Below are 23,412 nucleotides of genomic sequence, written 5' to 3' on the forward strand. Positions count from 1 at the left end.
AAAGTTGAAAGTCAATGTGAATTGATTAACCATTAATTAATGAAACCACAGCAAATTGCAGAAAAACGTCTTTATTGTTTTTTCCAAGGTACACTAATAGGTTACAGATATCAGATTAAAAAAAAACAAAAAACACACACACTTGAGAAAGCCAAGATTTTTGTTTTCATGTTCTCTTCAACGTACAAAATGCCACTGCCCTCCCATTCCTTTCCCCCCCGCCCACAAACAAAGCACAACCTAACATTTACAGAATATTAAACCCTCTGAGGAAAGAATCCGCTTCTGCTTTATAAAAACACTTTAAAATCTATTGTTAAGAGAGGACTGGGTTGAAGCATTTCTATTTATTTTACAGTGATCTTTACCAAGGTTGAAACAGAACAGTTTAGAAATAATGAAAGATGTTCATCGCTGTACACCCCTATATTCTCAATTTAACTTTATAAAAGGAATGTCCTTGCCAATAAACTTGAAGAATCAGGCCACAGATAACTACTGCTGTGCGTGTCTAGAGAAGAGAGTAGGTCATGGCACAGCTGCACATGTACTGATCATGTGAATGTAGGGTACTGGATACATTCCCCCGTGCCAAGACTGCAAGTTCAAGAGCAGCCATGAGTATGACGACCCGACGTACAGCCACCTTGTACAAATGCAAGTCTGACCTTGCAGACAGGCACACCTGACAGAGGAGATGCTTCTAAACACCCCCAGATTTCAAAGCTCTAAAGAAATGACCTTAGCAAGTTCTCCCAACAAATGGTTAAGCGCTTCTCTAGAACCCAGAACAAAACTAAAAAGTAACTGGAGCAATTCTTATAAGACTTCAAGTCCAAGCGTTGCTCGAGACAGCTGTGTGGGTGGCATGTACGCTCGCTGGGGAATTGGAAACATGGGAAGAGAACTCCATATGGTCAGGCCTGTAAAAGAAGGAGCTGCTATTGCAGTACACTTGTGGCACTTCTAGAACAGGAGCAATGCCACAGCACAATACATGACTGCCTCTATATGGCCATTGGTGTGACCTGTGGGATTCCCTATTTACTATGCTAATCCTGTTCAATCCTACAACTAGTGCGTGCACATGATCATTACATGGCCCATAAAACCATGCAGACGTGTGCTACTGTGTTCGGATTGGGGTAAGTAGGCATGAAGCTGTTACTCTGTTTAATCCCATATTGACCTTTGCAGGAGGTGCTGATGCAGGAATGGCTTTGAAACCCAGTCTAACAAAACTCCAGGCCACTAACTAGCTCTCTGCCCATCCTGTTGAACTCTTTCAATAGTGCAGACCTGTATGCGAGTCTAGGGCTCCAAACTGCAGTAAAAGAAAAAGGGCGCTACTGGTTGATTGTCAATTTAAGGACAAGAAATCTGCAATAACGCAGTGTGCATCGTGATGGATTTACAAGGCTGGCCGCTATGATAGTTTATAAGCGGCTAAAATAAAACACACAATGTCCAGATTTTAAAGAGCATTTCAAATTCAGTTACATACAAAAGGTATTTGGCAGGTGAGATTACTGAAGCGCACACACACTCAGAAACTCCTGCATGGCACTGTACCACTGCCAGAGCTGTCCTCCTATCCCCTCTGCACAGAGTGGCTCCACTCCCATCTCAGTGCTGAGAAGAACCAGTCAAGCCATCCCACGGGCAGGGCGAGCGAGGAAACAGCCTGGCTCCAAGCATCACGGCCGGGGGCAGGAGCTCAAAGATCTTACTGAAAAAATCAGTTTCCATCTACAGCACTGAACTGCACATCCTGAATTAGAGAGTAATAAGTAAAAGAGGGGACTGCTATTGAGAGACAGGACTTGTATAAAACCTTAGTTACAACTCAGCTCAGTGTGCCACATAATAAAACACAGCCGAGCACAGGTTTTTAATTGAAAACCGGACTGCACCTTGCTGCAGGTGGAAAAGCCACATTAAATAGTGAGCTCCAACAAACACAAACGTGAGTACAGTTTAACAGGGTAGCAGAAACCCAGCTATTCAAAACATGTACATTTCACCTGCTCCAACTGAACTGCTGAGGCACAGCAGCTAGAGGTTCTCATATAAACCAAATACTAATTAAATCCTTGATAAATCAACCCAGACTTGTTTTATATTTACAAAAGTGTGCTTTTCAAAATATGATCTTTGTTTTTTTTTCTTTATAACGAAAATGCTAAAGGGTGTTTCACCTTAAGGAAAAAAAAAAACATCAGAAGTAATAAAATAACTACAAAGTTCTAAGAGGGGGGAAAAAAGGTGTGGAAGGGAGGGGGTGCCAAAAAAGTGGGAAAAAAAGATATATTTATAAAACAAGAGGCAAAGGAGAGCCATGGCTTGGAAAGCTTGCCTTGGTTGGCATGTCCAGGTAAGTGATTTCCGTGTCTCAGTCCTCAAGGACAATGGGCTCCGTGGTGCTGGCTGGTACAGCTGGCACCAGCAGGGGCCTCGCTGGCAGCGGCACCTTCACTCGCACAGGCAGGTGTGGCTTCCGTGCTGCTCGCCGCATCTCCGCCTGGGTCAGTGCTTTCCGAAGAGCTCTAGTGGGAGAGATGGAGATCAACCTGAAATCTGAACCACAGAACCCCCAGCCCCGCTCCCCGGCTCGGGGACAGGCTCGGGGACCCCAGCCCCGCTCCCCGGCTCGGGGACAGGCTCGGGGACAGGCTCGGGGACCCCAGCCCCGCTCCCCGGCTCGGGGACAGGCTCGGGAACCCCAGCCCCGCTCCCCGGCTCCTGAGGCCAGTTTTTTACAGCCTAACAAACGAAAACACCCAACACATGCAAGTAATTAACTCTGTGATATTCTAAACCTTAGAAATAGGGTTATTTGGAAACATATGCTTGTATAAACTGAAACATCCCATGTACAGTAAATCTCTGAACAATGTAATTCTCAAATGTATCTATACACATTTTTATTTCTTTATACATCTAGATCTGTATAATAAATACATAAATGCATTTGCTGAATAATTAGGAATGGGGAGGGGGGCTAGTTTTTATATACAAGCTCATTATACACACACACACACGTTTTTATTGTTATGCTACCTCTTCGCATTTTCACTATGGTAGTTTACTATTTTCCCATGTGGCGAGGTTGGTTACGTTGAGTACAATTAACTACAGGTTTAATAATTAAGGTTAAATTGTGAAAAATCTATTTAGTTTACGGTAACAACTTCTAAAAAGTTATAAATAAGAGGCGAGCGCTGTCACTCAGCCAGATTTGGAGCAGATTTCCATCGCTTCTGAAACTAAGAAACCACACGACTGCCAGTGACCGAGTTGAACAGGGTATTGTTCCACGGTTTCGTTTCTTCACTCATTGGATAGGGGTGAGAATTAGAAACGGGGCTTCTTGCTCATCTCAAGCCACGCTAATTGTTTTTCCCTGTTTCAGAGGATTAACAGCGATGGCACTGGCTGGAACGTTTGCCTGTGTGTCGTTATATACTAACAACTATAGATGAAAAGCATGCCGAAATTAGGGTTCGATTCGGTTTAATTTCCTGAAAAAAATGCTTATTTATAGAGATTTTTATATATATATATATATATATATATATATATATATATATATATATATATATATATATATATATATATATATATATATATATGTATATATATATATATATATATATATATATATATATATATATATATGTATTATATATATATATATATATATATATATATATATATATATATATACACACACACATGCTGGAAATGATGACACAGCATACAATTCTAAGATCAACATTTAACTTAAGACGGCGAAAACTGTCTGGCAAAATCTGAAAGGGTTTACCCTTACAGCGAATGAACTGAACTATTCTAACATTGCCTGCTTGATAACTAGTTTCTTCCAAGTCTCAGAGTAGCTGTACAATATATCTTTTATAAATACTGGAACAATTGTGTGTACAGGACTACACGTGCACAATGTATAAAAACAACAAGGCTAACATATATATAATGGGACATGCAAACTGACAACAATTTGACAACTAAAACCACAATATGAAACCCTTAGAACTTGGATAATTTATAAACTCGATTATTTCCATTACCAACTTGCTATCTAGTTCCTTCTAGGATTGAATCTACAGTTTGTTATTCCTCTTATTGATTTCTACATCAAAAGGAACCGTGAGCTAGAGAAGAGCCATTATAGGGTAAAGTATCACATGTACAACTTACTGTGAGCACGGGATTACTGAGCCTAGCCCTGGATCCCCGAGCTCAGACTCTCAGATATGTACCTGGTGTCTTTAGTGGCCTGGATCCCCGAGGACAGACTCTCAGATATGTACCTGGTGTCTTTAGTGGCCTGGATCCCCGAGGACAGACTCTCAGATATGTACCTGGTGTCTTTAGTGGCGACGAAGACCACAGGGTTGGGCGCGTCACCAGGATTCACCTTTTGCCTCTTAATTACAGACTGCGAAGTGGTCCTCATTCCCGATGTGAACGGCCTGCCATTGGCTGAATACTGGAGCCCGCCTCCTACCTGGAACCAATCACAATAAAGCCAGAATGACACACCGCGCCCGTTTGCATTTCCTCTTTTCGAAGTAGTCCGAGTTCTAGCGGCCAGGCCGGTGCTGCTCCCCTGTGTTGTTCAATCGACCCCTTTCCGGGACCCCCCCACCCCACCCCAAACACTTAATCGAGGTCTTTAACTGTTCATTCACATTAAGAACCTTGTTTAATAGTCGTTCACCGGTGTGATTTATAATAAGCTAATACGTTGCGTGTAGAGTGCCGTCTTATAACTGAAATGGTGCACAGCCGAGCAGAGAGAACTCAGGAGATGCAGACGGTGTTCCCGTTAGCTATAGTGACTGATTAGGCATATCTGGCTTTGGGATTCAAGCGGAGCAGCGGAGGGGGAGCTCATGAGGGAGTGGAGAGGGAGTCTCCCTCGCAGTGAGAGAGTGGGGTACCTACATTCTCAAAGGGCCTCTTGCCCCCCAGGATGTTGGTGGAGGCACGGCTCTGGTTCAGCTGGTTGCGGTTGATCGGAGTGGGGGTCCCACGCGGAGCTTTCAGTTTCAGGGGCGCCTGGATAGCTGTCGAGAGACCAGGGGGTCCAGCGTTAGCAAGAAATCACCGAAGCTGCCGTTAGCGCACGAGCAACAGGATTACAAGAACAAAGGCAATCTGAACGGCCGCGCATGGATCTTGATTCACAAATCACATTGAGAAATCAAGCAATCCGAGTCAGAATTTAAGACCACCTTATTATCCCGTGCACAGGAATACAGCATAGTTCGAAAAATAAAAAAAAAACCACATACAAGAACTCACTACGCTGCATGCTGGATCTCTTTTAAAGAGATCAGTTTGTAGTTGGAGCAGACAGACCTGCTCAGCTGTGCCGTCCTAACTCACCCAGCTCCTTGACGATCGTAGCCAGGGTCGGCCTGACAGAGGCACGGACTTTAAGCGGCAATTTTGGTGCTTTCGGGAGTCGAATCACACCTGAAGGACAAAGCGAGGACACAGTGACTACAACTGCCTGTAATACACATTCAAGAAGTCAAGACTGCTACAGTTCAAAAATAATTGAACCCCCCCCCCCCACACACACACACACACAGCACTCACACAGACTCTTACATTGTGTTAATGGTGTTGATGAGCAAGTAGGGAGACCACACAAAGACACGCACACACAGTCTCTTACACTCTGCCTTGATGGTGTTGGAGTTGATGGGAGCGTAGGGTCGCCGGGCTGCTCGGCGCGGTTGCAGGAGGTCTCTGCACACACGACGGGCGATGCGGGTCAGCTTGGTGGTTTGCAGGATGAAGGTCTGCCGGTTCTTGGCGAGGAGTTTGGCACGGCCAGCACTGCTGGTGAAGGGAGAGAGCCCCTGGACCTCCTGCCGCGTCATGTGACCCCGTGGTGGCACCTCCTGTAGGTGAGAGAGGGAGGTGTATGATGAGCAATGAATCTCAAAACAAAAAACTTTCCCAATAAAATCTAAAGGCATATCGAAGTAAAGGAACAACAACGATGTTAAAATCGCAATGAATACTGCAGAGGTATAGAAATATATCACCACCCCCCTTTACACTGCGCTTCAGTTAGAGTTGTTAAAGATCGATGAAAAGGCATGTGTACATGCAAGAGGAGTGTGCACGGGCTGTACATACCGTGGCGGTGCGAGCAGCGCCCTCTAGCTGCGTGGGGGTCTTCAGTCCTCCGTATTTCTTCCAGTAGATCCAGCAGGAGGCGCAGAGCCGGCACTGCATGTTGGGAGGGCCCCAGGCGTACCACTGCGCAGACTGGGAGGCTGAAACACCAACACCACTCAACACATTAACATAACCAGGGCCTCTGTATTCAACAGGGTTAGGAACTCGCACTAGCCCTGCTACACCCAGTCCTGGGGTTCAGAGCTGCCCTCAATGAAGTGTGCTACTGTTAATACTGAAATGATCAGGAGCCAGGAGTTTGATCAGGGTTAGAAACTCACTTGCCCGGCTGCTACACCCAGTCCTGGGGTTCCGAACTCTCCCTGTTTATCTCAATTTGGTGCCATGAATTTGAACAAAATCAGGCCCTTTGCTAAATAGGCTCCTATTACACTTCCAATCACAGCATGTATAAGAAACAAGGGAGTTTGCAGATTCACTAATAAGAGTGGTTTGTGAAGCTATAGGGGAAGATCTGATCATTAAAACAATGCACTAAAATTGATGGTGGTTCTGAAACCCAGGACTGGGTGCAGCACTTGTGAGACTTTCTAACGCTAACCAAAGCATTTAAAACACTGTTCGCATGTCTGCCCTTGTGCTAAACAAGTACAGCCAATCTTTATAGGATAACGGATCGGAAAGTCATTAAGTCAAGCCACGAAAAGCTGAAACTGGGGGGGGGGGGGGGGGGGGGGGGGGGGGGGGGGGGGGACCAGTTTTTGACCTTACATCTAGAAAAACTACTATGTCGTTTAAAATAAAAATTGTATAACTTAAAGTGGAGGCTTTAGCTACCACCTATAGCCACAATAAACTCCAGTTTTAACTTAATGAGCAAATTTGCATGTTCACGCCATTACTGAAACGAAGTAAGAGGATGCTTGAGAGAGACAGAGAGAGAGAGAGAGAGAGAGAGAGGGAGACGCATACACACACAGGAGATGGAGACAGATGTACTCACTGTGGCAGCTCTCGCAGCTCAGCCCCTTCTGGAAGCCAGCAGCTCCGTTCACACCAGGCTTCGAGCCCGCCGGCATAATCTGGTTGGGGTTTGGTTTGGTGCTGCGAGGGGGAGCAAAAGCAGAGCGCGTCAGGCAAGAGATACCAACTAAAACCACTGAACCACAGCAGAAGCAATAGCAGGGAATGTGTACTACAGAGCGATTATAGAGGGGCTTGTAGACTAAACTGCAATGGGTATCTCAACAGAGCACCGAACGGTCGAGAGGCAGCATCACTGTTCGTATACAGTGGGTTCCATGGCCGAGGCATATCAGCATACAGTGGTTTTGTGATGCAGCTTTGTGTAAAAACGCCACTTTTCCCCAGCAGAGTGCGCCAGAGCGCTTTTGGGAATTTAATAGGCTGTGTACCTATGCTTTTGATGGTGGTGAACTTGATAACCCTAAACGTTACTGTACTTTATACCATTTTTTGCAATTATTCAAATCAATACATGCAGTTTTGGCCAAGTTTCATACAAGTCGTTAAATTTATTTAAAAAAATGAGTGGACTTGCATGAATTGTTGTGTATTCATGCAAGTCCATGTAAAATCAGTCCATGCACACTCAAATATATTTAAATCTAAGCCCCACAGGGTTAATAAAAATAGTTTTAACATTCCTGTATCTGCTCCAAATTGCACCCAGTTTTGACTGTCCATCCTTATTTATATTAGCGCCAGTTCTGCAAAAGGCTAAGCGTCCATGCTCTACAGAGCCCCACCACATTCATTTCTCAATAACTTATCGTACAAGTCTTATACACAATTAAACTAATTATTACCGACGCATATTTTATTTAAATGTTTCTTGGCAATAAAACAACATTTTAAAGTATTTTGCCATGGCGAAATCTAGCCCGCAAGCAAGCTTGGCTTCTGTGTATCTTGCATTACGAAAGAGGAGACTTTGTTCTGCTTACTATGTTGGGATGTAAACCTGTTTCAACTTGCTGTCTGCTTCAGCCGCCTTTAGCCTTTTCTGAAATAAAAAAATAATTATAACCATGAGCAGCAGCAGTTTAATCAGTAATGTATTATTATTATCTACTGCTGGTGGTTGAGCTGTGGGATTCAAAGCCAGACTAACCACCAGCCCCCTTCCACACAGAAGGCACAGCGAGGACTCTACCTGCTGGATGTAGCGGTCAGTAGTTTTCCACATGTAGTAAAACTGGACGATGCTGGCCAGAGATTTCCACGGGAGCTGAGGAGGAAACAGAAACAAAACTCCATTAGCAATCACAGGAGCACGATGTACAGAGGACTACAAGCAAGACTAGTCCGCTGACCAAACGGGATGACAAACACAAAAAAAAAAAGTGCATTGCTGAACCCATTACTAGGCAACGCTATAAAGTGTTTTAGCCCATGCCTTAAATTAGTGTTGTCACACAATACAACAATGAATCTACTTTCATTTTTATAAACTTAAAATCAGTTTGCTGAAGTACATTCGTTGGCTATGATATAACTGCTATTAAAGTAGACAGCTGAGTGACAATTCTATACAATCCCCTTGTTGAGGTGCTGAATTGTGTCTCGCTATACCACTGTATGGATTAATCAATACACAGTGTTGTGCAGTAAACAGTATTTCATTAATACCGCGTAAACTTGATCTAAATTCTACTCGTAAATGATTTGATATTTTGTGATAATCAACATACTACAGGAGGTTGTTTTCAGCAATACACAGAACGTTCAGCAATAGAATGCATTTGCACTTTAGTTATGTTACAGTGAAAACTCCCCCCCACCCCGCTCACTAACGTTTCATGATGAATCGCATTTGGCCCCAGGAGTGGTGCTCTGAGCAGCGGTACTCACAAAGTCCTGCCGGATGTCGTTGAAGTCCTTGCCGTACTTCTCCAGCGCCTCTTCGAAGAGCATGGCCTCGGAGGCGGACCACTCCTCCATCTCGTCCCGGCACAGCACCGGCCCGCCCTGCGGCACCAGCGTGGACATCGCCTTCGCCAGGTCATAGCCGTTCTTCTGCAGCGTGTCCATCGCGTGGAACTGAGACACGAGCAAAGCGAGACGTTGCACAAAGAGTGATGCCAGCACGTGGGTATTTTCATTTCGTTGTATACATTTTCTTAAACTAACACATTCTACAAGTGCAGTTACAATATTGCAGTACCTACATGCGCACCAGCAAGCCCTTCAAGTGTTTTATTTTGTCATTAGTGTCGTCTCGTGTACCAAGACTAGTGACCGACATTCGAAAGACAGATAATGGCATTAACAGTGGTCTGTAATGGTACAAGTGTCCTCTTGTAAGCATGTTTGTGTTCCGACACTCCTAATATAGAGCTGACCTTGTCTTATGGTATTCAGAGGTGGTTAAAAGTCACAAGTTCTACACAATAACCTGAACACCTTGTACGCCTACATTTTTGGGGGGTTTAATTTTAAACAAAAAACAAACAGGCACACCTTGGTGTATGTATGAAAGACTGCTCGTCTACTAGTAGGATTGCTGTACTGGAACGAATCTGAATGCTTGCAGCTCAATGTGAAAAGAGTGCTCCAAACCTCTATTGTTCTCCACATTATGATACAGTACAGAACCTTCTTCAAGGTCTACATATTGTCAAAGTTTGTGTTACAATTAATATTCATGGGAGCCACTACTGAATTGTAAATCAATCACAATCTGCCTCCACGATGGCGGTGCCATGCAGAGGGCTGGGCAGCGTGTTCCTCACCAGTGTGATGTCGCGGGAGGCCGCAGCGGCGCTCATGTGCAGGCTGGGCTGGCGGATTGAGCTGCTGCAGTCCAGCGCGCGGGCGAATGTCCCGACCGCCCTGCGCAAGAGAGACACGTCAATACAGGACAACAACGCAATGCAAGGCAATGGAAACCTCACAACCACACTGACGAACCTTCAGCTGGGGAGAAAAACAAAACCACAGGTGCAAAACAAACCCTAAACTGGAGATTTCAAAGGTTTTAAAGAAATGGGCACCGTTTACAAGTCTCTAATCGCATTAAAAACCTGGTTAATGTGCATCACCATGCCTGTACGGTATCTCTTACCCTCTCGACACTGTGACCTATAGGAGGCGTAGCGAGGTGTACTGTCTGGTCGCAACACGATATGCATTGCGATACCTGTGATGATCCACAGGATCACAAGATCAAATAACTATTTTGTTAAAAAACTAAATAAGAAGAGCATCAGAGGTCGCGGTAGCTTTTCTGTTCAGTTCCTGAAAACGCACACGCCCCAAATTATGCGTCCCATCCATCAAATATGACATTTTAACACAAAGGCTAATAAACTCCAGGGATGTGCATTTTTGTATATTTTGATGAACGTTTCAACTCCATGGCATATAGTAGTTTTAAAAACAAATCCATCTGTGTAGAGATATACTTACAGTAGACGGTTCGCATGGCAAAGACAGGATCCGAAGTACTGTTTGTTGCCTTCATCTACGTATATTAATATTTTTCTGCATTTCAATTAACAGCATCGTCGTGTCTTATGCAAAGATTATTTAAAAGCTGCACATCGGTGCGTGCGTTTTATATATTCATTTTTTTACCCAGCAGTTCTCACACACCTTGCTGTCTCGATAAACAAACCACGGATCTCCCGTTCAAAATTGCAAGAACGTATTTTTCGTTTGCGTTTTTGTGCGTTACTGCTGCCTGCAGCTGCTCCGGTCACCATAGTGCTCGTAATCAGAAGTAGATGGCTGAGATGCAGATGAGTAATCTTCCTCATGAGAATCCCTTGAAGATGCTGACTGCTTAGCAAAAAAACAGACTTGCTGTCTGTCAGTGTACACTCTGCACTTGGTAAAAATCTGTAAGGGCATCCCCGTTAAACTAAATGTAAAAATCAAGGTTCCAGAGCTTAATCAGTAAAGGGACTTCATTTAAAACTGAGATCATAGGATTCATCAGTCACTGCATTTATTTACTATGGTTTTCACTTGTTTTGTTAACCTTTTTATTTAATTAACTAAATGTCAAATAATGATAATAAGGTGCTTATATTGATGAGAAGTAACTTGTAAAATCTTGACGTTTTAAAAAACCATTGGTCTGCTAATAAAAACAAAACCTGATGCATCTTGGATGCACGATTATCAGATCTAGGCAAGTACTGATTTTAACAAAAAAGGGTTACAGAATGTAATATAATTTGTGTCCACTTGGTGGCACTTTATGCACGCAAAACAGATGTGAGAACTGAAGCCCTGTTGAGGAACACATTGACTTGCAGGGTAGCACAGGACACTGGGGTAATACCCTGGCATCTCCCCCCAGCACCCTGCAGATATTAGAGTCGACCCCTCCTCCTCCCCACTCTGCAGTCCTGCCACATTCTCTGTGCAAGCCCCCCATCCAGGTACCAACCAGGCCTGGCTTAGCGTTCAAGGTCTGCCTCCAATGTGGAGGTATTAGTTGCAGTCACACCGGGACTTGAGAAAGAACAGAAGTTCACTCCTTTCTAAAGAGAACACAACAAGTGTGTTTTACCAAAATTACAAATTAATCTAACTTAAACTCTCAATAGTACTGAATTTAGAAATATTAAAATAAATTAACTGACAATGACTTCTAGCTGAAACGTTTGTCAATTACATTTCTTAAGTGTTTCTTTCAACTAGAAGGGAGGGCATAAACTCAGCGACAAATGTTTCTACTAGAAATCTCTCTCACATGGTCGAAACATTTGTCTTTTCGTTTATCGGGTCTGTTGGTACTTCTAGATTTAGCACTACTGGAGTCGTTAACAGCGATGGAATAAATTAAACAGCTCCAACATGCATTTTGCTAGTGAGCTCAGAGCAAACGCTTTCAAAACTGGGATAAACACTTTGTAACTATGTGAAATATCCAACAGGACCAGCTATAGAACTGTGCCCTGCAGGCTCCCAGCCCTTACCGAGCCACCACTAGGAACTGGTCTATCTGCCGGTCTGTCAGCGGGTTGTCAGGATCCCACACCTTCGTCTCCAGTTTCAGCTGGTTCCGAGTGTCCGACTCCACTGCAGAGAGAAGAGATCCAGTCACAACACTGAAGGGACAGGAGATGTGCATCTTGAAAGGAGCGCAGGGCCGAACACCCGAGTACTGAAGCAAAAACGGCTTGAAACTTATTCAGTGGCAGACACAGCCATGCTCGCATTCCTTGATACCACAGACTGCATCAAAAGACAGCATGCAAAAACAATGCATCAGCCTGAAATGCACCCTTAATAAAAACGAGTTTGAAAAAATTACAAATTCGTTAGAAAAGTTATTTTGAAAAATGTTTAAAAAGCACCTGGACCAGTGTGGTGCAAACCAAGATGAAGCCAATCTCAAAGAGTCATGAAAAAGGAGCAGATTTGCTGGGGTGCAATCAAACCCCCTCCTTCTGCCACACTTCAATACAAAAAGAACAAAGTTCTAACCCATTAGAAAAAAGAAAATCAACCAAAATGTTCAGCAAACGCCTTGATTAGTGTCGACTCGTGCCGTAGCTTTTAACTAATCATCGAATCAGCTTCAGTAAGAAGCTATGAAGCTGGTTGAATATCGGTCTCATTGTCTTTGGCACCTTTGCAGGTCTGCTCACTGGCGTGATCATTACCTTCAGGCAGCTTGTCTGGGATCTCTGCCTGGTACTTGGATCCCACTCGAATCTCTCCCTGATCCGCAAGCAGGGTCTTCTGCACCGGGTCAAACACCAGTGAATAGAAAAAACAGTCCTGCAGCAGAGACAATATAGACACACACACACACCCCCGTCAGGACAGAGGATGCTTATGCTTCTCCTACCATAATAGATTACATTTATGTTTATAGACAGTTATGTTTATTGTGTGTATTTCTCATTTGCCATGCATGATCAATCGATTCATCTGTTTAGCATCTCACGTACCTATGGTTGTGCTTTATTTCTCTAAATATTTTTCTAACAAATTTTACTTTTTTTAAAGTATAGGGAGAAGAAGGATTGAGGGCTTTCCCCACTGTCCTAAACAAGGCTTAAATAATAATACTCTTTTTATATAACGCTTTTCATAGTGGACCACCATCACAAAGCACCTTACGAGGCTAGGGTGTGTGAGCTATGCATCAGCTGCAGAGTCACTTACAACAACGCCTCACCCCAAAGACGCAGCACAAGGAGGTTCAGTGACTCGCTCGGGGTCACATAACTAGTCAGTGGCTGAGCCTGTTTCTTTAACCACTGGACCAAACAGAATCTAAATATATTGCTATGAATTTGTTGAAATCCGCAATGGTTCCCTAAGATTGTTTGCGACAATGTGTATACCTGTTCAGTGCTTGTGAGGAATTTCAATAGTAAGAATACAGTTTAAACTCAATTTCAGAATCCTGGTCCGGGTTACAACGAAACAATATAAAAGGATGGCAGGGATATAAACTCCCCTTGCTTAGCTACAGTGCACCCTCTTTATTCCTCTGTCTGACAAACAACAAAATATGACTTGTACATTGTAAATGGACTTTCAGGGAATTAATCAGATCAGTGAATCAAATAGGAAACGGAAACAGTCCTGTATAGTCCTGAAAATGACAAGGTTTACATCCACGAGTTTGAACTTTCCGGTCGCTAGTAAATCACAACATGTGATTAAGAGACATAAGTCTCACTGGCGGGTCTGTAGATGAGCTAGTAGGAGTTGTTCTCGCAGGGGGGCTTTATAGATATCGTCAATACTGTTTTCCCTCACCCAGCGCTGGAATATCGCAATCATCATTTATAATTGACAACATGGAGACATAGCGCTGCTCAGCTAGCCTGCTCAGAACCTCACCTCTCTCTCCAGATACCCGGCAAGGACGTCCGTTTCATTCAGAAGAGTGACGTTACATTTCCCCCTGAAAAGCACAGGGAGCACAAGGTAAGACTTTAACCTTTTACAATGAAGGCAGTGTAAAGGTTACTTATTCAGTATTTATTACCATGTACACACACATCCATGTTGCAGCGCACCACAAAAATAAATAAATAAAGTCACAGCAGTCTAATGGAGGGCTTCTCAGGGTGGCTTTTTTGATTGGTTACAAACACTCCCAATAACGACGCTTAAATGCATTAAAAACTACAGTTAAGGAAATTAAACTGAATCCTACAGCTCTGGCCAAAGGTTTTGCACAAAAAAATCATTTAGATATTTTAACAAACATGTAATCAATGGAAATACAAAATAATATCACAAAAGGCAAACCATAACAGAAGTATTTCATATTAGATTTCAAAATGTCACGTTTTTCAATAGTCAGTTTTTCATTAAGGAAATGGGGAAAACTACACGCGTTATGTAATTCAATATGTTAACATAGCATTATTCAGCAGGATTCATTCGACTTCATGAATCAAAATTAGTTCATTCTACAGAGCGATGCAAAACCTTTGGCCAGAGCTGTACATCGAGTTGCCCCCTTTCTTCCCGCCCGGACACTGTTCCCAGCCTGCATGCACAGCTGCCTACACCCTTACCGTATGTGTGTGGCAGGGAGGGACTCAAACTGACGGGACAGGAAGAGCTCTCTGTGCTTCAGCTGGTGACCCTGCTGCTCTGACACCACCGGCTGCTTCGACTCCTCCTCAAACTCCCCTGGAAGAGACAGGGACCCTGTGAGTGACACGGCTTCATACACACAGGCCTGGGCTTCCACAGCGCTCTACTGCACAGAGCGACACGGCTTCATACACACAGGCCTGGGCTTCCACAGCGCTCTACTGCACAGAGCGACACTGCTTCATACACACAGGCCTGGGCTTCCACAGCGCTCTACTGCACAGAGCGCTCCACAGGGCTCTACTGCACAGAGCGACACGGCTTCATACACACAGGCCTGGGCTTCCACAGAGCTCTACTGCACAGAGCGACACGGCTTCATACACACAGGCCTGGGCTTCCACAGCGCTCTACTGCACAGAGCGACACTGCTTCATACACACAGGCCTGGGCTTCCACAGCGCTCTCCTGCACAGAGCGACACTGCTTCATACACACAGGCCTGGGCTTCCACAGCGCTCTACTGCACAGAGCGACACGGCTTCATACACACAGGCCTGGGCTTCCACAGAGCTCTACAGAGCGACACGGCTTCATACACACAGGCCTGGGCTTCCACAGCTCTACTGCAGAGCGACACGGCTTCATACACACAGGCCTGGGCTTCCACAGAGCTCTACTGCACAGAGCGACACGGCTTCATACACACAGGCCTGGGCTTCCACAGAGCTCTACTGCACAGAGCGACACGGCTTCATACACACAGGCCTGGGCTTCCACAGCGCTCTACTGCACAGAGCGACACGGCTTCATACACACAGGCCTGGGCTTCCACAGAGCTCTACTGCACAGAGCGACACGGCTTCATACACACAGGCCTGGGCTTCCACAGCGCTCTACTGCACAGAGCGACACGGCTTCATACACACAGGCCTGGGCTTCCACAGCGCTCTACTGCACAGAGCGACACTGCTTCATACACACAGGCCTGGGCTTCCACAGCGCTCTACTGCACAGAGCGACACGGCTTCATACACACAGGCCTGGGCTTCCACAGAGCTCTACTGCAGAGCGACACGGCTTCATACACACAGGCCTGGGCTTCCACAGCGCTCTACTGCACAGAGCGACACGGCTTCATACACACAGGCCTGGGCTTCCACAGCGCTCTACTGCACAGAGCGACACGGCTTCATACACACAGGCCTGGGCTTCCACAGCGCTCTACTGCACAGAGCGACACGGCTTCATACACACAGGCCTGGGCTTCCACAGCGCTCTACTGCACAGAGCGACACGGCTTCATACACACAGGCCTGGGCTTCCACAGCGCTCTACTGCACAGAGCGACACTGCTTCATACACACAGGCCTGGGCTTCCACAGAGCGACACGGCTTCATACACACAGGCCTGGGCTTCCACAGAGCTCTACTGCACAGAGCGACACGGCTTCATACACACAGGCCTGGGCTTCCACAGAGCTCTACTGCACAGAGCGCTCGACACGGCTTCATACACACAGGCCTGGGCTTCCACAGCGCTCTACTGCACAGAGCGACACGGCTTCATACACACAGGCCTGGGCTTCCACAGCGCTCTACTGCACAGAGCGACACAGCTTCATACACACAGGCCTGGGCTTCCACAGAGCGACACGGCTTCATACACAGGCCTGGGCTTCCACAGCGCTCTACTGCACAGAGCGACACTGCTTCACACACAGGCCTGGGCTTCCACAGCGCTCTACTGCACAGAGCGACACAGCTTCATACACACAGGCCTGGGCTTCCACAGAGCTCTACTGCAGAGCGACACATCACTATATACACAGGCCTGGGCTTCCACAGCGCTCTCTCCTGCACAGAGCGACACCGCTATACACACAGGCCTGGGCTTCCACAGAGCTCTCCTGCACAGAGTGACATCATTCTATATACACAGGCCTGGGCTTCCACAGAGCTCTCTCCTGCACAGAGTGACATCATTATACACACACAGGCCAGGGCTTCCACAGCGCTCTACTGCAGAGCGACACGTCACTATATACACAGGCCTGGGCTTCCACAGCGCTCTCTCCTGCAGAGAGACATCATTATACACAAGCCAGGGCTTCCACATGCATCAGCTGCAAAATCACAACATCATCTCATCTGAAATTGACTTGCTCAGGGTCACACAGTGAGTGAGCCAGGATCTGAACCAGGGACCGCCTGGTTATAAGCCCTTTTCTTTAACCACTGGACCAGCTAGCCTTCGTAAGTCAGTGTGCAGCAGCAGCTGTGATGCAGTCCCCCCCCCCAGTCTCTGCAAGCTGCTTTGGATGAAAGTCTGCTAAACAACCAATAGTTCGCAGCTCTTGTGAATTCATTTAATGCCTGCCCTGGCTCCAGTTTCCCAATCACACAAGAAATGCAGCCTGAAACACCTCTACCACCCAAGCTGGAATGACTCAACTTTAACAAAAAAAATTCAAACTCTTCATTTGTGTAAAAAGACTGGACAGCATGTCAAGCGAGTTTTAAAACACAGTGTTTTAATCGCTCATGTGTCGTCACTGCTCTGCTGTAATGTTATGCTATGAGAAGTTAGTGGCTGGATTACATGAGAAATAAACTCTTGTGGAACAGATTATAAAATGGCAGCAAAAGAGATTTCCGATCCAATCTGTTTTTCTACAACAAATGTTTATTTTGTAAATCCAGATATTTTATATAAAACTTTCGAGTGTGTGTAAAATCTACGTACAGCAAAGACCTGGTAGAAGTACTCCGATTCCCCCTCACATTGAACAGGAAGGGTGGGCCTGAAACTGGTCTGCTGTACAGAACGCCTGCACACACCTACTGTGACTATAACAGTACAGGAATGCTTACTGCGAGAGACATGTGCTGAAAATAAAGTGTTTAGTGTGAAATGTTTACAGACCCTGGGATAGTTGCTGTGAGATCAGCGGTTAAACTACTTTATCAGAACAAAGTGTAAGAAATATAAAAGATAGCTGTTATGATCTTAAATCTTAAATACATCCCAGCTGGTTGAATTTACTGCCTGATATACTGGAGTGAACTGACAGCTAGACATTTAGTCACAGTGAACTGAATTGTTGCAGGTCTACATGTTTAAAAGGTAGACTTTCTAAGAACCAGGAGAGGAAGGCTAGGGTCTAACTCCAGACAGCCAGTCTCAGCAGCACACTGGATTGAAACCATCTCATTTCCTGAACGATTCTTTGGTGACAAAAAAAAAAAAACCTTTAAGATAATTTTGGGGCGTTGTAAAAGGAGAGTCTGGACTCCACCCCTGCCGCTTCCTCCAGGAAACCCTGCTGGAGTGGGCGGGACCTTTAAACCACACCCTCCACCCCAATCCTGTAACCACTCAGTTAACCCCTTCCGAGAGCCCTGCTTTCTGATTGGTCAGCTGACAGAGGCCTGCCCCTGCCAGAGAGATCAGGAAACCCCGCTGGTTAAACTTGGAGGTGCCCATCCCCCACCTTCAACCCAACCTAAACTTAACCCTTTGTTGTCTGGCAGCCCACAGGTCGAATGAAACGGCTTTTGTTCTGAAGAGCTACTGTAAAACAGCCACAGGAGGGAAGAGGCGATAGAGAGAGAAAAATAAATATCAAAGCACAGACACCCGGAAGGCCTGTGAAAAGAAGACTAGTCTCAAAAGTCGACTTACACGAAAACATAAAAGCATGACAGAAACAGGTATGATAATTGTAGATAAGGGTAGGAAACTGCAAAAGTGTCCACAGGGAAACCTCGAAGCTTCAGCCAGTTCAGCGCTGGCATCTGTACTGCTGAAGCACAGGGGGTAGTGTGGTTATGGGCACGCTCACTTTAACCAGCAAACAACGATGAATATATTCAACTCCTGCACCTGTGTGTTAAAGATGCATCACATAACTTGAATCTGTATGAACACAATGCGCCACTGCATATGCAAATATTTCAAAAGGTCTACATATTCTGAACCAACATGAATAACTGGAGCTCATATGTGGACTAGCCTGACACTCTGACAGGCAATGCACGCAACTACATGGAGAGAAGAAAATGCATTCACAAAATAAAACTCCACAGTTCCCATGGTGGTTCTTTTTATAGTGCTACTCCAGCCTGCTCCTCTCAATTCAGTGATGTTTCTGTGAACACTACACTTCCCCCTGTGGAAGCAGATTCACTGTGTTCTGTGTTTGGTGCAGTAAGGACAGCGTGGCATTTTACTTTGCATTGCATTTGAGACCTGGGTTCAAATCCAGCTTGCAGTGGGCAGTGTTTCACACAACGAAAGAGTTATTAGTTAATCGTTTGCCAAAAGATGTGCAAACAAACGGTGGTCAAAAATTAAGACCAACGGTACAGCTGTATCTTGCGTCGCTACATTTTGTAAATATTTAGGAACGTCTTTATAATCCACAAATTATACAGATTATAATCGACTTAAAAGTCGAATTAGTTCTGGAAAAAAAGGTTTTTGAAATACGATTTGCTTGGCTCAACAAATAGCCAGTGGAGAACCATCCATGCCGAGCCCTCATGAGTCGGACATGCCAGTAGAGAAGGGGTATAAACAGCCCAATAATCTAAGGCAACAACAGACTGCTTCCTCTATCACCCCACTAAGAGAAAGGGCGCTCCAGCCCAGGGTAGGATTGAGGCATGGAGACTGAACTGCTCCCTCCTTCACCCCATAAAAAAATGGGTGCTCCCTCCAGCCCAGGGCAGGCTTAACTGCATCAATTGTATTTTTGTTAAATGAGAGATTGTGACAATTTTGCTACCTACCGGTAGATGATTACACAATACAAAACAATACGTCTGTGTTGCTTGCAGGACCATTAATGAAAAAAAAAAAAAAAAAGAAAAAGCTCACAGCTAGGAAATCTTACTCCTGGCAAGCCTTGCCTTGAGCATGAACCTCTTTCCACTTCTCTCCACCACTGAGATTGAAACAGACATTTTCAAAACATCAGCAGATTGTTCAAAGCGAGTCCTATCTCCAATGAACAATCCTCCCACCCACAGAGCTGCCACATATACAAGCACACAGCACAGCGTGGCTGCCAAGGACTGGCCTGTGCTCCCACTGCTATAATTAACACCCAGGCAGAGCCAGCTATTTCACAAACTAGCGACTATACACCAGACTCACTGGCAGAGACAGAAATTCATTGAGGAGCTGCAGGCCGCATTCCTGTGTGTGCAGCACTGTGTGTTTTCTATTATTTCTTGTTGACTGTTCAGTTTGTCACTATTCCATGCAGGTAGTCTTAAATGCAGGGACACAGCCAACCCCCCCTGCCCCCCGCCAGCCAGTCTCTTCTGTACCACTGCATCACCGTGTGGGCAAACTCATCTTCCCACTACCTACACTAAAATTCTCACATTGCCAATGCATGAGCCATCGCTGCTCGGTGGACAAACTAAGCAGACGTTTAGACAGCAGCAAAAGACTTTAGGGGTGCAATGAATGTCATGACATGCAATTTATGATATTCGAGATGGTGCTGATTGGCACTAGCAGAACCTACGTAATCTCTAATCAAATCATTCAAGAGTCATTTAGCAGAACAGAAGTAGCCTTGTACTAGCGGTGTGAGGATACAGCACTTATTATGATAGGAGATGTATTACCATATACGCCAGGACCCTGAGGGGCTGCTAGTACGATTAACTATTAGCCATTTTGTTTAGTACAAAAATGAAACGCGATGGGGACAGTATGTGTCCATCCAGAGTTCTCCCCAGGAATTCTGTACAGCTGGGTGGGAGAGCGTTACAGCCGGGAGCACTTAACAGAAAAATAAAACTGCCTTAACTTAAATATTTAACAAGACAAAGAATCTGAATAAGACATTTAAAATTAATAATAATTCATCCAATTGGGTACACAGGCTACACTGCTCCAGCTACCCCCCCGATCCTTCGCAATCTTGCTGCTATGCCCTAATCCTTCAGAAACGCATCATACCACCATATTCCTTACTGCAAAAAAGCCATTTCCACACCACATACCCACTAGCACTCTCATATTTTTCTCTTTCTATATATTTTTTTATGCACTGGCCCTCTTGCGGTTCTTCCAGTTAACTTTCTACAAGTTGCTCTGACTATCGAGATCATTTTTACATTTTTTTTTTCATCACCCGTTTCGGTTTGGCCACACTCACAGTCATTATTTTTAGGCAGTCATTTTAACGTTTCAGCCTCTCAAGTGCTTACAACGGAAAACCCACCCCTTCAGCTCTCCGACTGGTTAAATGTAACGAGAAACCCAGCTGTCATGGGGCTGCAGTGTATTCAATCCTTCTCATTAAAGGTAAAGTAGCACCTGCAGGTCGGGCAGCTCTGGGGTTTTTCAGCTGGGCGGCGACAGGCTGAAAAAGCCTGGGGAGACCCCTGTCACACCAGCGAAAACACACACTTGTTCCTCGTTCAAGAACCATTTGATGAACTACAACGGACTTGTATCAAGATTAACGACACACACCTCTATTAGGTTACATGTACAGAAAGAATAAAAGACTCATCTATTCACAAAGATCGTTACCCCCCTTTGTACTCTTACCATGTTTGATCATGCTACACAATCACTAGGAAGCATTGTGAGTCACACCTCCACTGGAGACTATCAGCAGCAGCTACACTTTCGCTGACAGCGTAGATCTCCCACTGAGAATGTCAAGGACGAGGAATTTGAAATGCTTAAACCACAACAGGATCTACATAAACAGATTAAATACATGATGAGCTGTTTTTTTAAATTGTATTTAACCTTCAAAAGAACTACTGGGGCCTTATTTTTTGTAATTATTATCTTTCACGGGGCGTTCTGTTGAAGGTTAGAGACTCGAGAAGCGTTAGTTGTCTACCTCTAATCAAGTTAAGTGTACAGCCCGCGCCGCTTTCAAGACGCCTCGAGAGATGTAAAATCTTCAGAATAAGCAGCTGTTCCAATTAAATGAGGCATTTTAGAGGACCTGACTCGCACATTCATATCTTACAACATGCACACGTTTTTTGTTCGACACGTGGAAGGAATAGTTTCAACTCAACAGAATACAGAGCAGAACCTAAACAGGAGGCTGTACTCACGCGCATTGCTGTCCGCGAGGCTGTTCAGGTTACTGGAAATGTCTCGTCTCCTGAACAGGGAAACCACTTTCGCTTCCACGTTTCCATTGGCAGTCTGGGGAGCACAAACACTCACATGAATACATTACAAGTTTTTAGGCTCCTAGTAAAACTAGGAATAGAACAAACTGCTATGCAAGCATCCCTGCATCTCCAGCTGTAAAGCCCAGTTTGCCAGAGCTGCACCAGTGAGTTCAGTCAGCCCACAGATGTGACCCTGCAGGACTGTGCAGGAGGGGGACTTGCAGCAAGTGTGAAAAAGTTATTTCATTGACTGTTTTACAAAAAGTCAATAAATCAATTAAACTGCTTTCAATATAGAAAACCGGAAGACAATGATCATCAGTGACAAATAAAACACCGAAAAATATAGTCTTCACTGAAAAAATAACTTCTAGTCTAAACGTCTGTCGTCAAATTTAAGTTTGGTATTTCCACAATCAGAAAGCCGAAATGCAAAGGGCAGGTGGCGGGGAGACACGCTGCAGTGTCAACCAGTGGAGAGACGCGGTGGATTCCTTCTGCTCACCTTGTTAAGCTCCTCTATGCGCCGGATCAGGTAGGGGTTGCTGGACGAATTCTCAAAGTAAACGTAATCTAGAAAGAGAGAGACACGGGGGTTAGGGTTGAGGCTGGAAACCATGTTTAAACTGGGTGCATTAAGTAACGGAGCGGCTCAGTGAGACTCTCGCCCCCCCCCCCTTTTGAATATAAAGAAAATGATTTATTAAAGCAAATTATATCACATTATGTTATGTGGCATTTAAAGTTTGTATACAGCCTCTTTCCATCTCAGAAATCAAACTGCACTGCTTCAATACCATCTGCGTTCTAAATTTAAACATTTGGTCTCAGATCACAGACCGTGGTTGAAATATATGGACCAATGTAGCACTGAAACACAAACACGTTGGAAATGTGAAGAAACTCCAAGTTATCAAGAAGCAGCCAGCCACTTCTTTAAATGGCTGGGCACTTTTGATAACTTGCTGTTTTTTTTCACATTTCCAATGTGTTTGTTTCAGATATCACTTATTTTTTCACTTAATGGATAATCACACACGCACACATTACGGGAATTGCAAAATTGTTCAACCTATACTGAGGCAATGTATTGCCCTTTGGATAGGGTACATGAAAACAACAGCCTGGTCTGTTGAAAGGGTTAAGATGTGAATCTGCGTAGCGGTTATGTTTGTTTTATTTGAAACTACAGAGAATTCCTGGTCAGGGTCCGGAATTCACGGCACCAAAATAATAACCCTACGTTTTAGCCTTGGAACTTTTACTGCATATTCTCTCCGGTCACACCCACACCCACAGTTTCTCATTCTAGTTCAGCGCTGGACTGTCTCCAGTCCCCAGGCTCATGCACCCCCTTATATAACCTCCCGTCGCTTCCCACCGCTGTCCGGCTCTTCAACCCCCAAAATAGCAACACACGTTCTTCACTCACTCCCCCTTCGCATTCCAAGTAACGGCGTGATCCGTTCCACTTGCAGTACATGTAACATTAAAGACAGACGAGACTAACTGAACAGACAA

General features: G+C 44.9%; 1 protein-coding gene across 4 annotated transcripts; it reads right to left on the bottom strand.

Annotated features, from left to right (window-relative positions):
- Positions 1-55: 55 nt before the first annotated feature.
- Positions 56-22,702, bottom strand: mta2 (metastasis associated 1 family, member 2). 4 transcript variants are annotated; one of them, XM_041243229.1, is made up of 18 exons: positions 22,397-22,702; positions 21,829-21,922; positions 14,703-14,820; positions 14,017-14,080; positions 12,822-12,939; positions 12,132-12,234; positions 9,936-10,035; positions 9,055-9,243; positions 8,357-8,431; positions 8,148-8,206; positions 7,184-7,284; positions 6,178-6,317; positions 5,708-5,936; positions 5,413-5,502; positions 4,969-5,090; positions 4,439-4,528; positions 2,357-2,546; positions 56-1,771 (listed from the first exon to the last, which is right to left on the bottom strand). In XM_041243229.1, the coding sequence occupies exons 1-17, from the start codon at positions 22,508-22,510 to the stop codon at positions 2,400-2,402; spliced, it is 1,953 nt and encodes a 650-aa protein (XP_041099163.1). In that variant the 5' UTR covers positions 22,511-22,702; the 3' UTR covers positions 56-1,771; positions 2,357-2,399. The 4 variants fall into 4 exon arrangements, with proteins under 4 accessions (XP_041099163.1, XP_041099161.1, XP_041099162.1 ...); XM_041243227.1 differs by having other exon boundaries at positions 4,383-4,528; positions 22,397-22,700; XM_041243228.1 differs by having other exon boundaries at positions 56-2,546; positions 22,397-22,701.
- Between the last annotated feature and the right edge of the window lie 710 nt (positions 22,703-23,412).

This window comes from Polyodon spathula, unplaced genomic scaffold, assembly GCF_017654505.1.
Source record: "Polyodon spathula isolate WHYD16114869_AA unplaced genomic scaffold, ASM1765450v1 scaffolds_1679, whole genome shotgun sequence".
Taxonomy (NCBI): Eukaryota; Metazoa; Chordata; class Actinopteri; order Acipenseriformes; family Polyodontidae; genus Polyodon; species Polyodon spathula.

Excerpts from the sequence above, each read along its gene's own strand:
- mta2 (XM_041243227.1), bottom strand. The coding sequence starts at position 22,510 with ATGGTTTCCAGCCTCAACCCTAACCCCCGTGTCTCTCTCTTTCTAGAT. Across the intron at positions 10,036-12,131 it reads CAGTTCCTAGTGGTGGCTCG|GGCGGTCGGGACATTCGCCC; the intron begins GTAAGGGCTGGG and ends TCTCTTGCGCAG. Across the intron at positions 7,285-8,147 it reads CAGGTTTACATCCCAACATA|CACCAAACCAAACCCCAACC; the intron begins GTAAGCAGAACA and ends TCCCCCTCGCAG.